This window comes from Tiliqua scincoides, chromosome 2 (assembly GCF_035046505.1).
Source record: "Tiliqua scincoides isolate rTilSci1 chromosome 2, rTilSci1.hap2, whole genome shotgun sequence".
In the NCBI taxonomy this organism is placed as follows: Eukaryota; Metazoa; Chordata; class Lepidosauria; order Squamata; family Scincidae; genus Tiliqua; species Tiliqua scincoides.
In genome coordinates, this window is record NC_089822.1 from 72482223 (window position 1) to 72495803 (window position 13581).

The following is a 13581-nucleotide window of genomic DNA, read 5'->3' on the forward strand; positions in this document are numbered from 1 at the left end:
TCTGACATAATTTTTCATCTTCTGCTTTCTTAATAAAATTTGTTCCTTTTGCAAATATTTGCAAAGTTGCTTCTTTTAGGAGAATATCCTTTCATTAATGAGCCGTTCTTTCCTTTGAGATGTATTTACTGGTACATTGTAGAAATGTTCATGCATTATTAAAGTGAAATGATAAGTTACAAAGTAAGCCATAGTGGCTTTTTATTGGTCCTTTATTTACTAATCTAACCATTTCAATATTTTGGAAATAGTTCTGTCAGTTCCTTCACAAAAAATAAGAATATTTGTTGTAATATTGCCTATAGGAGAAATATCATTCCTAAAATCCATAATCTTAAATGACACATGTAATGCAAAGGGGGGCTTAAGGTTTATGAGTTTTGAAGAATACTGTTGGGTGTGTTTTAATCTAGAAGTGTTGAATAATTCACTTTTATCATTTTCAGGAATCCTTTGCTGAACATTTGGGCTATTCAAATGGTGTCATTAATGGGTAATTTTTTTTCTATGCTTCTATCCAATATTTGCCATTGAATATTGTTGGGGAACAACAAAAAAATGTGAATGTTCTCACTATAGTTTCACAAACTAACTCATTCAGAAAGTAATAGCTATACTTCACTGGTATGCAGGATCCTGCATGCCACCAGGGGGCCTCTCAGACTGGAAGAAGTAAGTAAAGAAAAAATTTACTTACCTCTACAGCCACTACCTGGTCCCGTATGAGCCTACTGTGATCTATGCTAGCTAGCACTTTTACTGGTTTAAGGAATAATCCGATGGGCTGTGGTGACTCAGGCTGTCAGAAAAGTGCTGTAAGACACTTTTGTGCCTGCATTAATGACACACCGCCAGCACTGACCCTGAGCACCTGAAGACAGACACCAAGAGCTCCCAGCGGTGAGTGCAGCCAGCGGCAGGGCTTTTGGGTTTGGGAATGTTTATCCCCTTACCCTTAGGAAACCTGATGCTGTTTCCCTGGCTCCATAGGATACAGTGATCGCCATTTTGGCACAGCTGTAGCCCTGGGCACTGGGGAAGGATTGGGCTGTTAGATCTCTTATGGAGAAATGGCCTTGTCAGGCCCAGAAGGGGGTTATAGAGTTTGTCCGCTGCCCTGTGCTGCTTTCCTCAATCTGCCCCCATGGCCAGCAAAACTGACACCAGTCAGTTTGAGGTGTACTGTCAGCTGCCCATACCCATCCCAGCCTTGCACTGGTAGAAACACTTCACAGACCAGCAGTAGGCAGATTTACTGCAGAGGTCATAGAACCAGTAGTCTGAATTTGTAATAGACATATGAATTAGTAAGTGATGAATCTGTATCTATTCTTCCTGCTTGTTGCCTCCCAGCTATCCAGACATTGGTCCTTTTTTCCTTTGGCCCCTGGAAGACAGATTCTTTGAAAAATACTCAGCTGGGGGTTGGCTTGTAAAACATGTTGCGCTTTTCCCCTAAGCCAGTATTTCACTTCCTTGCATATTGTACGTACAAGTGTTTAGCCTCCTGCTTGACCATAATGACTTTGGGGAAATGATTGCTGGGTGCCCTAAAGCTTGAGAAGAAAGTGCACTAGTTATTGGCTAGCCTTATTCCTGACCAAATGGCTAGTTTAGCAGTATATAAGCTAGGAGTGGACTATGCACAGGAATTTAACTTATAAAAACAATCAGGATTACTAGAAACTTACATACCTGTTAGCTTGTTAATCATTGTACCAATCTGGTGTTTTTTTCACAGAGCTGAGCTTTATCGAGCCTCAGGGAAGTTTGAATTACTTGATCGAATTCTACCAAAGTTGCGAGCCACTAATCACCGTGTACTTCTCTTCTGTCAAATGACGTCTCTCATGACCATTATGGAAGACTACTTTGCATTCCGAAATTTTGCCTACCTACGACTTGACGGTAATGTCTAAGATCACTGAGCCTGTGATCTTTTGCTAGACATTCCATTTCTCAAATATTTCAATTTTGGATGCAAAGTAGAACTAGTGAGTATAGTGACTTGCAATGTAAGATGTTAGGAAGTTCCTTGTTCAAATGTCACCTCAGACATAAACTCTCTAAATGAACTTTATTGGCAGACAATTTCTCTGGACCTCGGTCTCACCTCTTCAATCCTGAATGTATAAACCCCATAGTACTTAAAGCTGATGATTCTTACAGTCCTGTAAGGTTGTTGAATTTGTGTATGTAGTGTTAATTACAGAGATCTGATCAGTTTCAGTGGAAGTAATTTGTTTTATATCTTTAAACATTTCTTAGGCTGCAGTCCTATCCACACTTACCTGGGAGTGAGCTCCATTGACTATAATGGGACTTACTTCTGAGTAAGGCATAGGAGTGGGCTCTTGGTTATAACAGTAGATGGTGTATGTAAAGTAAAACCTATATATTTTTGCACAAAATAACTTAGGAGGATAAATGAATTAATGTTGGTAAAAAATATTTTATGATTCTTAAAGGAACACTCTTGTAAAAAGACCATATTTAAATAGGATTTTAAAAATTAATCACACTATAAATTACATATCTATTTCTTGCTTTGGATGAATTACTTAAAAAAAATTTTGTTTCTTTCTAAATATTACATGGAGATATATATATATATATAGTGTAATGGATTTCAGTTGGATTCTTTCCCATCCCCTCTGATGGTAATCACCTCTATTGTTTACTGAAATTTAAATTCTGGTTATTCATCTTCCTCTAGTGTCAAATGGATCTGTATTTTATAGAAATGGATTTAGCAAAACAAAATACTTCTAGAAAATAACAGTTTGAACCTTCTAATTAAAAGACTTCAACATTATTGAATGGCTTTGATCCCAAATGCATTTGCTTAGAAGTAAACCTCATTTATTTCAGTATGTACTTCAAAGTAATTGGTTCAGAATAACACATGAGTTTGCTTCCTCTTTCATGTAGAATAATGAATGACAGTTCTTTAGGAAAGAATTCTAACAACCTTTAAATGTTCCTTCAGTAATTCTATCAGAATAAAGTGTGAGGAAGAAAGTGGATATTGGATAACACTGGGCCTTCATACACTCTATAGTCAAAAAATCCATAGTCTCCTCTGAGTTTACCCAGATAATAATATCTATTTGATCAAACTCTGGGATCAACATAGCATAAGTTACTATCTTTGCCATGGGATGTAATAATAATAACAACAACAACTTTATTTTTACCCCGCCTTTCTCCCTGAAGGGACTCAAGGCGGCTTACAACAGGTTAAAACAGATTAAAAACATAATTTAAAACAAATAAAAACATATTAACACATATCATAAAAACAGTAGTTAGATAAAAAATAGTCAGGTAAAAAGAGCACAGAGCAGCAAATCATAAAAGAATCATGCCTGTAAAAAATATTAAAAGATGTTGAAAAGATGTTAAAAAGGCTGAGAACTCAGAAGGCTTGTTTAAACAGAAGGGTCTTCAGGCCTCGCTGAAAAGTCTCAAGAGAGGGAGCCATTCTTAAGTCATTCTTAAGATGTAAAGAGTAAAGCTAGGAAGAGTACCACCTACCAAATTACATTTTGTGTGTGTGTGTGTGTGTGTGTGTGTGTGTGTGTGTGTGTACTGACTAAGTAGCAATTGTTCTGCAGTCTCCTATTAAAATGTAGTTTGAAGAGGAGCCTTTTATGCCTTTTTTCAAAGTTTAATTCTTCCCTGTGCTCTCTGGTGTTAATGATTCCTCTGTCAGCCTGATTCTAAACATTTAGAGGTCCAACCTTGTTATACACAGATTTTTTATACACGGATTTGACTCAACACGAATGGCCACTGCAACTGAGAAGGAATGTGCTGATCCCTGGAGAAGGGGAAAAAAGCATCTCTTTAAAATCACAGTTTTTTAAAAAAAACTGCTTTTCTTACTGTTGTAGAGAGATAGTCATGCAAGTGATCATTCCATTCTTCAGCTGAGCCAGGCAAAGGCAGGGGGTCCTTTGCATTTCTAATTACTGACTGCCTCTCTACAATAGCAAGAAAAGCTATTTTTAAACCACAATCATAAAGGGACACACTTTTAAACTTTTTTAAATTGCTTTTATTTAACACATTTTATGGTATCAGCAGAGTCCCCCTGCAGATGTTGAAGCATGACCTTATTAGGAGCAATGGAAGGGCAAGAAACCTGGAAGTGGGTCTTTAAATCTATTTTTCCACTGTTTTCTTATGCACATATTTTTTTTATCCACTAGGGCAGTGGTGGTAAACCTATGGCAAGCGTGCCAGAGGGGGCACTCAGAGCCCTCTCTGCGGGCATGCGTGCTGAAGCTGCGGTTCCCCTCTCCCGCATGTGTCACTTTAAATAAAATGGAGGCTTTTTCTGAGCTTCTGTGTGTTGGGGAGGACGGGCTGCTTCCCTCCGCTCCCTGAGCTCACTGCCCTCCTCTCCCGTCGCTCCGTTGCTGCCCCGCCTGCTCCACGTTTTCTTTTCCTTTTGAATTTTGCCACTCTGCTCGGCTAAGGTTTTTTGTTTTTCTCCCAAATGGCTCAGGGCAGTTTACTGGCTGACTGCCAGCCAATCATGAGTGCCCTCCAGCAGCCTCGCCTCCTCAACCATTGCAAGAAAGAACCTCAGAGCCTTTGCAACTCACCTTCCCTGAGAACAGCTCCCCATTGAGCGCCGGCAGAGGCTTTCCTCCACAGCAGAGGCTGAGACAAGTCCTACATGTCTACTCAGAAGTAAACCCTAATAGAGTCTATGAATCTTACTCCCAGGAAAGAGTGACTGGGATTGCAGCCTTTGAGCCCGCTCCTGTGCGTGTCTACTCAGAAGTAAGCCCCATTAGAGTCGATGAGGCTTACTCCCAGGAAAGAGTGGCTGGGATTGCATAAGAACATAAGAACAGCCCCACTGGATCAGTCCATAGGCCCATCTAGTCCAGCTTCCTGTATCTCACAGCAGCCCACCAAATTCCCCAGGAAGCACACCAGATAACAAGAGACCTCATCCTGGTGCCCTCCCTTGCATCTGGCATAGCCCATTTCTAAAATCAGGAGGTTGCACATGCACATCATGGCTTGTAACCCATAATGGATCTTTCCTCCAGAAACTTGTCCAATCCCCTTTTAAAGGCATCTAGGCCAGATGCCATCACCACATCCTGCTGCAAGAAGTTCCACAGACCAACCACACGCTGAGTAAAGAAACACTTTCTTGTTCTAACTCTCCCAACACTTAATTTTAGTGGCTGTCCCCTGGTTCTGGTGTTATGTGAGAGTGTAAAGAGCATGTCTCTATCCACTCTGTCCATCCCCTGCATAATTTTGTATGTCTCAATCATGTCCCCCTCAGGCATCTCTTTTCTAGGCTGAAGAGGCCCAAACGCCGTAGCCTTTCCTCATAAGGAAGGTGCCCCAGCCCCGTAATCATCTTAGTCGCTCTCTTTTGCACCTTTTCCATTTCTACTATGTCCTTTTTGAGATATGGTGACCAGAACTGGACACAATCCTCCAGGTGTGGCCTTACCATAGATTTGTACAATGGCATTATAATATTAGCTGTTTTGTTCTCAATACCTTTTCTAATGATCCCAAGCATAGAATTGACCTTCTTCACAGCCGCAGCACATTGGGTCGACACTTTCATTGACCTGTCCACCACCACCCCAAGATCGCTCTCCTGATCTGTCACAGACAGCTCAGAACCCATTAGCCTATATGGGAAGTTTAGATTTTTTGCCCCAATGTGCATGACTTTACGCTTACTTACATTGAAATGCATCTGCCATTTTGCTGCCCATTCTGCCAGTTTGGAGAGATCCTTCTGGAGCTCTTCACAATCACTTCTGGTCTTTACCACTCGGAAAAGTTTGGTGTCATCTGCAAACTTAGCCACTTCACTGCTCACCCCTGTCTCCAGGTCATTTATGAAGAGGTTGAAGTGCACTCCTGTGTGTGTCTACTCAGAAGTAAGCCCCATTAGAGTCAATGAGGCTTACTCCTAGGAAAGAGTGGCTGGAATTGCAGCCTTAGAGCCCACTTCTCTTTTTTTTTAAAAAAGGGCTTTTAAAAAAAAAAATTCTTGTTTGAGAAAATGAGCAGTGGCAAGGTCTTGCAGCCATCCCCTCCCTGTCAATATTTCTTTACCCAGCATGTAATTAGTCTGTGGAACTCTTTGCCACAGGAAGCAGTGATGACAACTTGCCTAGATTCCTTTAAGAGGGGATTGGACAAATTTCTAGAGCAGGGGTGTCCAGCTTTTTGGCAAGAGGGCCACATCATCTCACTGACACTGTGTTGGCGGTCAGGGGGGGAAATAATTAATTTACATTTCAAATTTGAATAAATTTACATAAATGAATAAACTAGAGATGGAACTTATATGAATGAATGAAGGTCTTGCAATAACTCCAGCCTATAAAAGGCCTTGCACAAAGCAAGACTGGCCTTTCCTTCTCTACCGCTGCTGCATCACAAGACGTAAACAGTAAGCAGTGGAGGGAGCCCTCGTCCCACAGCTCACACAAGAGGTTGAACAGTTGGCTATCATGCTGAGAGCAGTTGTGTCAGGCCAGCGTGGGCTCCAGCAAGTCTCCGGAGTGCCAGAGGCTTATTGGAGACTTTGGGCCCCCTGTGGGCTGAATTGGGAGTCCTTGAGGGCCGCAAGTGGCCCCAGGGTTGGGGTTTGGGCACCCCTGTTCTAGAGGAAAAGTTCACTATGGGCTACAAGTAATAGTAGGTAAAAGATGTTAATGTATGAGTTGTTTTTTTCTAAACTAAAACCTCAGTATTCAGGTTAAATTGCCACGTTGGCACTTTGCGATAAATAAGTGGGTTTTGGGTTGCAGTTTTACTGCTGTTTTACAGCAGTTCATGCAAACAACTGATTGTACTGATTTTGTACTATGTGAATTGTCAGTGGTTGTGATAGGAGAAAACTGAAGTGGGACACTCCTTTGAAATGCCTGCAGATGGTATCTACATCCCTCATTCTTTAATGACTTCTCTCTTCAGGAACAACTAAATCAGAAGATCGAGCGGCTCTGCTGAAGAAGTTCAATGAACCCAATTCCCAGTACTTCATCTTCTTGCTGAGCACAAGAGCAGGAGGCCTGGGTTTGAACCTTCAAGCTGCTGATACTGTCATTATATTTGACAGCGACTGGAATCCTCATCAGGTTATTAACCAACCACTACTTACAGTTCATTTGTAGCATGAAGAATTCGTTAGTTTTGCTTATTGAAACAGTCAAAATTGTTCTCATTATACTCTCTCCCTTCTTTTATATAAATGCTAATCAAGACAAACAGTGTGCCCATCTATTTAGTCTTCTGTCAACAGTGGGAACTTCTGATCACAGTTCTGTGGAAGCTTTGACTATTATTTAACCCTGCAGCGACTGATAACTAAATAAGAAATGGTTGCTGTTAGTACTTACAGTTACCTACCCTATAATGATGCTTTACATGCAGAAGGTCCTAGATTCAATCTCCAGGCAGATTCCTCTTGCACCCTGAAGAGCCACTCTATGTCATTGCTGATAATATGGGCTAGATCAGGGATGTCATTCTCATTTCATATGGAGAGCCAAAGTTAGCATTCATGGCGCCTTCTGAGAGGCGGAAGTGACATCATTAAGCTGAAAGTAGCATCATTAAGCAGATGATGGCCAGAAATAAGTACTTACTTTTCACATAGAAACTCATAGCTGCAAGTAGCAGAAGAGAAAATATGCAAATCTTGTTCATATTTTCAAGGTATGAGAGAACCCAATTATCAATCTGGGAGAGCCCAGTTATAACAGGGGCTGGATAAATTACTTCCAGGGGCCGCATTCAGCCTGTGGGCCTTATGTTTGTCACCCTGAGCTAGATGGACTAATGGTCTGAATTAATATAAGGCAGTTTCCTATGTCATATGGGCTAAGTTAAGTGAATACATGCCACATACTGTTATCCAAGTGCACAATCAGGCTGTTGAGAAGAAACGTAGAGGCAGTCTACAGATTGAAATCCTGAATGGGAGCATAGACAATTTACATGCTGTGTTACTTGCAGAAACAACAAAGTAACCCATGAAAATCATATTGTGCCTTCTATTAAGTATTTTTTTTTTTTGGCTTAATTAAGTGCTTTTCCACTGCATGGAGTGGGCAAATAGGGATATGCTTGTTTATCGTAAACGATGGCCAGTGTTTGCTGAGTGAGTACCCAGTGAACATAGAAGTTGAGTAGAAGGAAGAATATAATGCTTTTCTGTTGTTTATTTGAAATATTTTGGTTACTCCTGAGGAAGCATATGCTGAAAGGAAAATTCAGTTAGGCATTAGATCACAAAACTTATCAGACAAAATGCTTCTCTTCTCTGTGTAATCTGTTAGTGCTTCTGTGCTGGCTTCACATTTGGTCTTTGCTCAAAGTTACTAATGTAAACTATGGGTTTGTTTTTTTAACAAATCAAAGTTTGCAGGGGACATTGCTGCTCTGTTGAAAACTCCTGCCTGCTGCAGGCATGTTTTGCTTTTGAAGAAGCTTTTAAAAAAAATTGTTGCTTGATGCCAAGTTCATTGATCCATCACCTAATTTTGAGTCCAGTTTCTTGAAGCTGATCAAGGAATAATAGCACACCAACAGCATTATAATGCACATTTTTCTTCCTTTACGCCTATGGAAACCTTTAATATTTTAAATTATGTCTATCACAACAGAACTTAAAGGAAGTTCAGAGGATGGGGTCAAAGTTCAACTTTGAAAAGCACTATTATATGGTCTTACAACTTCTGTGCTTTTGAGCAGGTTGTATTTTATTGTTGAGCGAGACTGGTATGATATTGGAAACATTGCAGCCCTATTCAGATGTTATCTCTCCCATGGACAGGGAATGTATCAGTGGCTGTGTGGGCACAAGTATGCTAGCTCTGCTTCTACAGATGACTTTCTATCCCCAACCCTCCTCTCTCCAGGTTTAGTGTGCAGAAATGAATGCTGAACGTGGGGAGAGTTTTAAGGCTTCGAACACGGAGATGGACTCTCTTTACATTTCAGTGCTGCTTGTTTCTGCAGACAGTCTCTGAATGTGGGGAGAGCAGATGATGAGACAAGAAAATCATCAGTGGGAGCAGGATTAGTGTGTTTGTCTCCACGGAGAGCCATTCACATGTCTCCTCTCCATAGGAAAGGGAATAGCTAAAGTGGGTCACAGGGTTTCCAATATCATACAAAACCAATTCAACGATAAGATACAAACTGCAGACAATTGCTGAATGGGGGAGGGGGTCTAGCACATATGTCATGTAAAGGAGCCTCTCCCATCTCTGCTCTCCACAGAGAGCAAATATGTGAAAAGAGCTTAGAAGGGTTTGGTTATTATTTGTTTATGCTTTAATAGAATCTAAAATAAATGGATCCCTGACCTGTAATACTCTCTTGAATGAATAATATAATTAGAATTCTAGGTCACAAAGGATAGTTAGAAACTACTTATAAAAGCATGAAATTCCTAGAATTAGGCACTAGAATTTGATTATTTCTATCAAGGTTGTAAAGACACACACAAGCATTCCAAGCCACTAAACTGAGCCCTGTTCTTTAAATTCACATTAACTTAGGACCCAATCCTATCCAACTTTCCAGTGCTGATACAGCTGTGCCAACGGACATGCATTGCATCCTGCAGAGGGGGGTCAGTCATTGAGACCTCCTCAAGGTGGGGGGACATTTTTTCCCTTATCTTGGGGCTGCATTGTGTCTGTATCGGAGCTGGAAAGTTGGATAGGAATGGGCCCTTAAATAGTTGAGCTTTAATAAACATGTTAATTAAATTAAACATTAATTTTACATACTAAAATACTCTTGTATATTGCTTTTGAGTTTAGGATTATGATTTGTCTTTTGTATCTTACCTTTGTGGCTATAAACTGTGATGGTGTTCTGTTTGGCTAACCAGTTTTCAATGAGACCAATAAATTATACCCATTACATGTTTAACAGGACTTGCAGGCACAAGACAGAGCTCACCGAATTGGACAGCAAAATGAAGTTAGAGTCTTACGACTATGCACTGTGAACAGTGTAGAGGAAAAGATTCTTGCAGCTGCCAAATACAAATTGAATGTGGATCAAAAGGTCATTCAAGCAGGCATGTTTGACCAAAAGTCTTCAAGCCATGAACGAAGGGCTTTTCTCCAGGCCATATTAGAACATGAAGAAGAAAATGAGGTACTCTGCGCACTTGCTTAAGGGCAGCGAGCATCTGTCCCGTCTCCTCACCCAACCCATGTATCCTAATGTTCATTATGTGCAAGAGTTCATTTGCAGCAACTGTTACCCTGCATGTGCCTGATCTCAGAAGCTAAGCAGGGTCAGGCCTGGTTAGTACTTGGATGGGAGACTGCTTGGGAATACCTGGTGCTATAGGCTTATACCATAGTCTTTTGAGACTGAAGGTTGCCAACCTTTATGTACAAGGCCATGTACGGATCGTGCTAAATGCATTTTGTGAGCAGTATTCATTTGTACATATGGCAAATTTGCACAGTTTCTCTCAGTAAATTTGCATAATTTACTCCAGTCATGGGAGGGGCAAGCACTCCTGCCTGTAACCACTGGGGATCTTATTTAGTCACCCCTCTGACTTCTAAATTATTTTCAGTTGTTTCACTTTCAAACATACTGTTGCATCCATAAAGATTAACAACCTGGGGGAGGGGGAGTTTCTTAGATAAAAACTGAAAGAATGGAACTTAGATTCTGCTTTTACCATAGCCCCACAGAATTGCAAAGCATAGCCTTGAGATAGTTATTGAGGTCATAGTCTTAGTAAATATAACTGGTATGTTTTATTTTTGCAATCTAGCAAAAATAAAGTGGCATGACAATGAGCATTTTAGGACTGAAGTCAGGATTTTGCTTCCTGATGCTTATCAGATTCTTTCAATATCAAATTAAGAAAGTAACATAATAAAAATTAGTTTGTTAATCCATATCATAATGCACTGGCATTCCTGGAGGGGAGGCAAACACTTCTTCAGACACCTGGCTTCTGGTATAAAGCAGCCCTCCTCTTTGTCTTCAGAGTCAGTTGCAACTGCAAAAGCAAAAGGTTTTGCAGTCACACCTGGCTCTGAACGTGAGGATCAGGGACTGCTTTACATGAGTGGCCAGGTGCCTGAAGAAACTTATCATTTTGCCCCCCTCCAAAAATGCCAGTGCTACACTGAAATTTCATACACTGTTGTGACATGGGAACACTTTACAGTCATTTAGATTAATCTACCAGCAAATTGGCAAATATTTAACTCTCTACCTGCACAATCCAAACCAGATGTTATGCCAGCGCAGTGGTCCCTGCGCCAGCTGAAGGTGTCGCAAATGTGCCGTAAAGCATGTTGCAACACCTGGAGAGTAAGCAGCACTGGTGGGGAGGCCTGTGCCAATCCACAAATATTGCATCCAGAAGATCAACTGCTGGCAATGTAAAAGAAGCGCGGGGTGGAGGCGGGGCAACAGGAGAGTGGAACAGAAGTGGAGAGGGTGTTTCTGGGTGGAGGAGAGCAGAGCAGGGGGGGTAGATCAGGCCCCGGGGGGGTGGGATTGGCAGAGCAGGCCTCTGCCACATCATATCTTCACTTCCAAGTCTGAATGCCCTAGACAGAGCTGCTCAGACTTGTACCAGCTAAATAACTGGCACAGATCTGAGTAGCCCCATTGGGCAGGTTGGGGCATTACTTTGGGTAAGGGGAAAAATATCTCCTTACCTGAGAAGACCTCCAGCCTGCTCCTAAGATGCTCTGGATACAGCATGTTCATGCAACCCCACTATGCCAGCACAGATTGGGATTGGGCCGCTCATTTTTCCCTCTCTCCCTACCCCCAAATTTTTATATAAATATAACATTTTCCCCCACTCCCACACTGGTCTCATCAACTTCTATGCATTATTTTATATAAGTACATGCAGACAAATTCTGTGTGTTTTTCCCCTCTATCTATAGGAAGAAGATGAAGTTCCTGATGATGAGACTTTGAATCAGATGATTGCGCGACGTGAAGAGGAATTTGATCTTTTCATGGTAATGATGCTATATGATCTTGACTCTAGTTACTGCCTTTGATTACCTTCATAGCTCATTTCCTAGCCTAGTCCTTTGATGATGTTCTGTTTAAATGTTTCTTGAAATTCTGAAAATGATAACACAAGACCACCATTCATGAACACTTTTGTTCATTCTGTGCCACTCTCTTCTGCAATCAAGCCCAATAACTGCCTTTACAGGAACCAGGTGCCAAGCATGTGCAGGGTTTGGAGCAGTTCTGAGAGACCCTAGAGTGTCACTGTGGGAAATATATAACTGAGCAAGTAAAATATTGAGCTACTGTTCTTCATATTGAGCCTCAGCCTCCATGTTGCCTTGAAATGTGGGGAGACAAATGGATTTCTCCCTACCTACCCAACGTATCTGTCACACAGTGTGAACTGAATTCATTGTGCCTTCCTATAATCCAGCACAAAATAAAACACTCATCTGTCCTTTAGATTGCTAGGAAGTCTGGGAATGCATTTTTTCCTATGTGCCACAAGAGGTTGCTGTGCCACCTGTTCGGTTGATAGCCCAAGTGGTTACTCTTGTACATCTGTGTTGCCTGCCCCTGCCACTCCTCTGTTGGTTCTCAGCTGCAAACTTGATCACAGAGAATAAAAGCAACAAGCTCTAAACTGACAAACAGAATGTTTACTCGTGACTTGTTATTTCTTGATTTATTTTACACAATTTTATGTTGTTCTTATACAGCAGTGAGAAAGGCAGCGTACTGATTGAAGCCAAAATTAATGTGGTCATCGAATCATAAGAACATAAGAACAGCCCCACTGGATCAGGCCATAGGCCCATCTAGTCCAGCTTCCTGTATCTCACAGTGGCCCACCAAATGCCTCAGGCAGCACACTAAATAAGAGACCTGCATCCTGGTGCCCTCCCTTGCATTGGCATTCTGACATAGCTCATTTCTAAAATCAGGAGGTTGCACATACACATCTTGGCTTGTAACCTGTAATGGATTTTTCCTCCAGAAATTTGTCCAATCCCCTTTTAAAGGCATCTAGGCCAGATGCCATCGCCACATCCTGTGGCAAGGAATTCCACATGGCAAGACCAACCACATGCTGAGTAAAAAAATATTTTGTCTGTCCTAACTTTCCCAACACTCAATTTTAGTGGATGTCCCCTGGTTTTGGTGTTATGTGAGAGTGTAAAGAGCATCTCTCTATCCTTCCAATGCATAATTTTGTATGTCTCAATCATGTCTCCCCTCAGATGCCTTTTTTCTAGGCTGAAGAGCCCCAGACACTGTAGCCTTTCCTTGTAAGGAAGGTGCCCCAGCCCTGTAATCATTTTAGTTGCTGTCTTTTGCACCTTTTCCATTTCCACTATGTCCTTTTTGAGATGTGGTGACCAGAAGTGGATGCAATACTCCAGGTGTGGCCTTACCATCGATTTATACAACGGCATTATTAGCCATTTTATTCTCAATACCTTTCCTAATGATCCCAAGCATAGAGTTGGCCTTCTTCAGTGCTGCTGCACATTGAGTCGACACTTTCATTGAATTGTCCACCACTAC

General features: G+C 41.4%; 1 protein-coding gene across 4 annotated transcripts in view; it reads left to right on the top strand.

Annotated features, from left to right (window-relative positions):
* The window catches only part of SMARCA2 (SWI/SNF related, matrix associated, actin dependent regulator of chromatin, subfamily a, member 2), a 144483-nt gene that overhangs the window by 86122 nt on the left and 44780 nt on the right, over positions 1-13581 (top strand). For all 4 annotated transcript variants that reach the window (XM_066617545.1, XM_066617543.1, XM_066617541.1 and 1 more), the window contains 5 exons: positions 447-493; positions 1742-1908; positions 6976-7139; positions 9952-10179; positions 11955-12032. In XM_066617545.1, coding sequence (XP_066473642.1) covers positions 447-493; positions 1742-1908; positions 6976-7139; positions 9952-10179; positions 11955-12032 — 684 coding nt within the window. The remainder of the gene's footprint in view (positions 1-446; positions 494-1741; positions 1909-6975; positions 7140-9951; positions 10180-11954; positions 12033-13581) is intronic.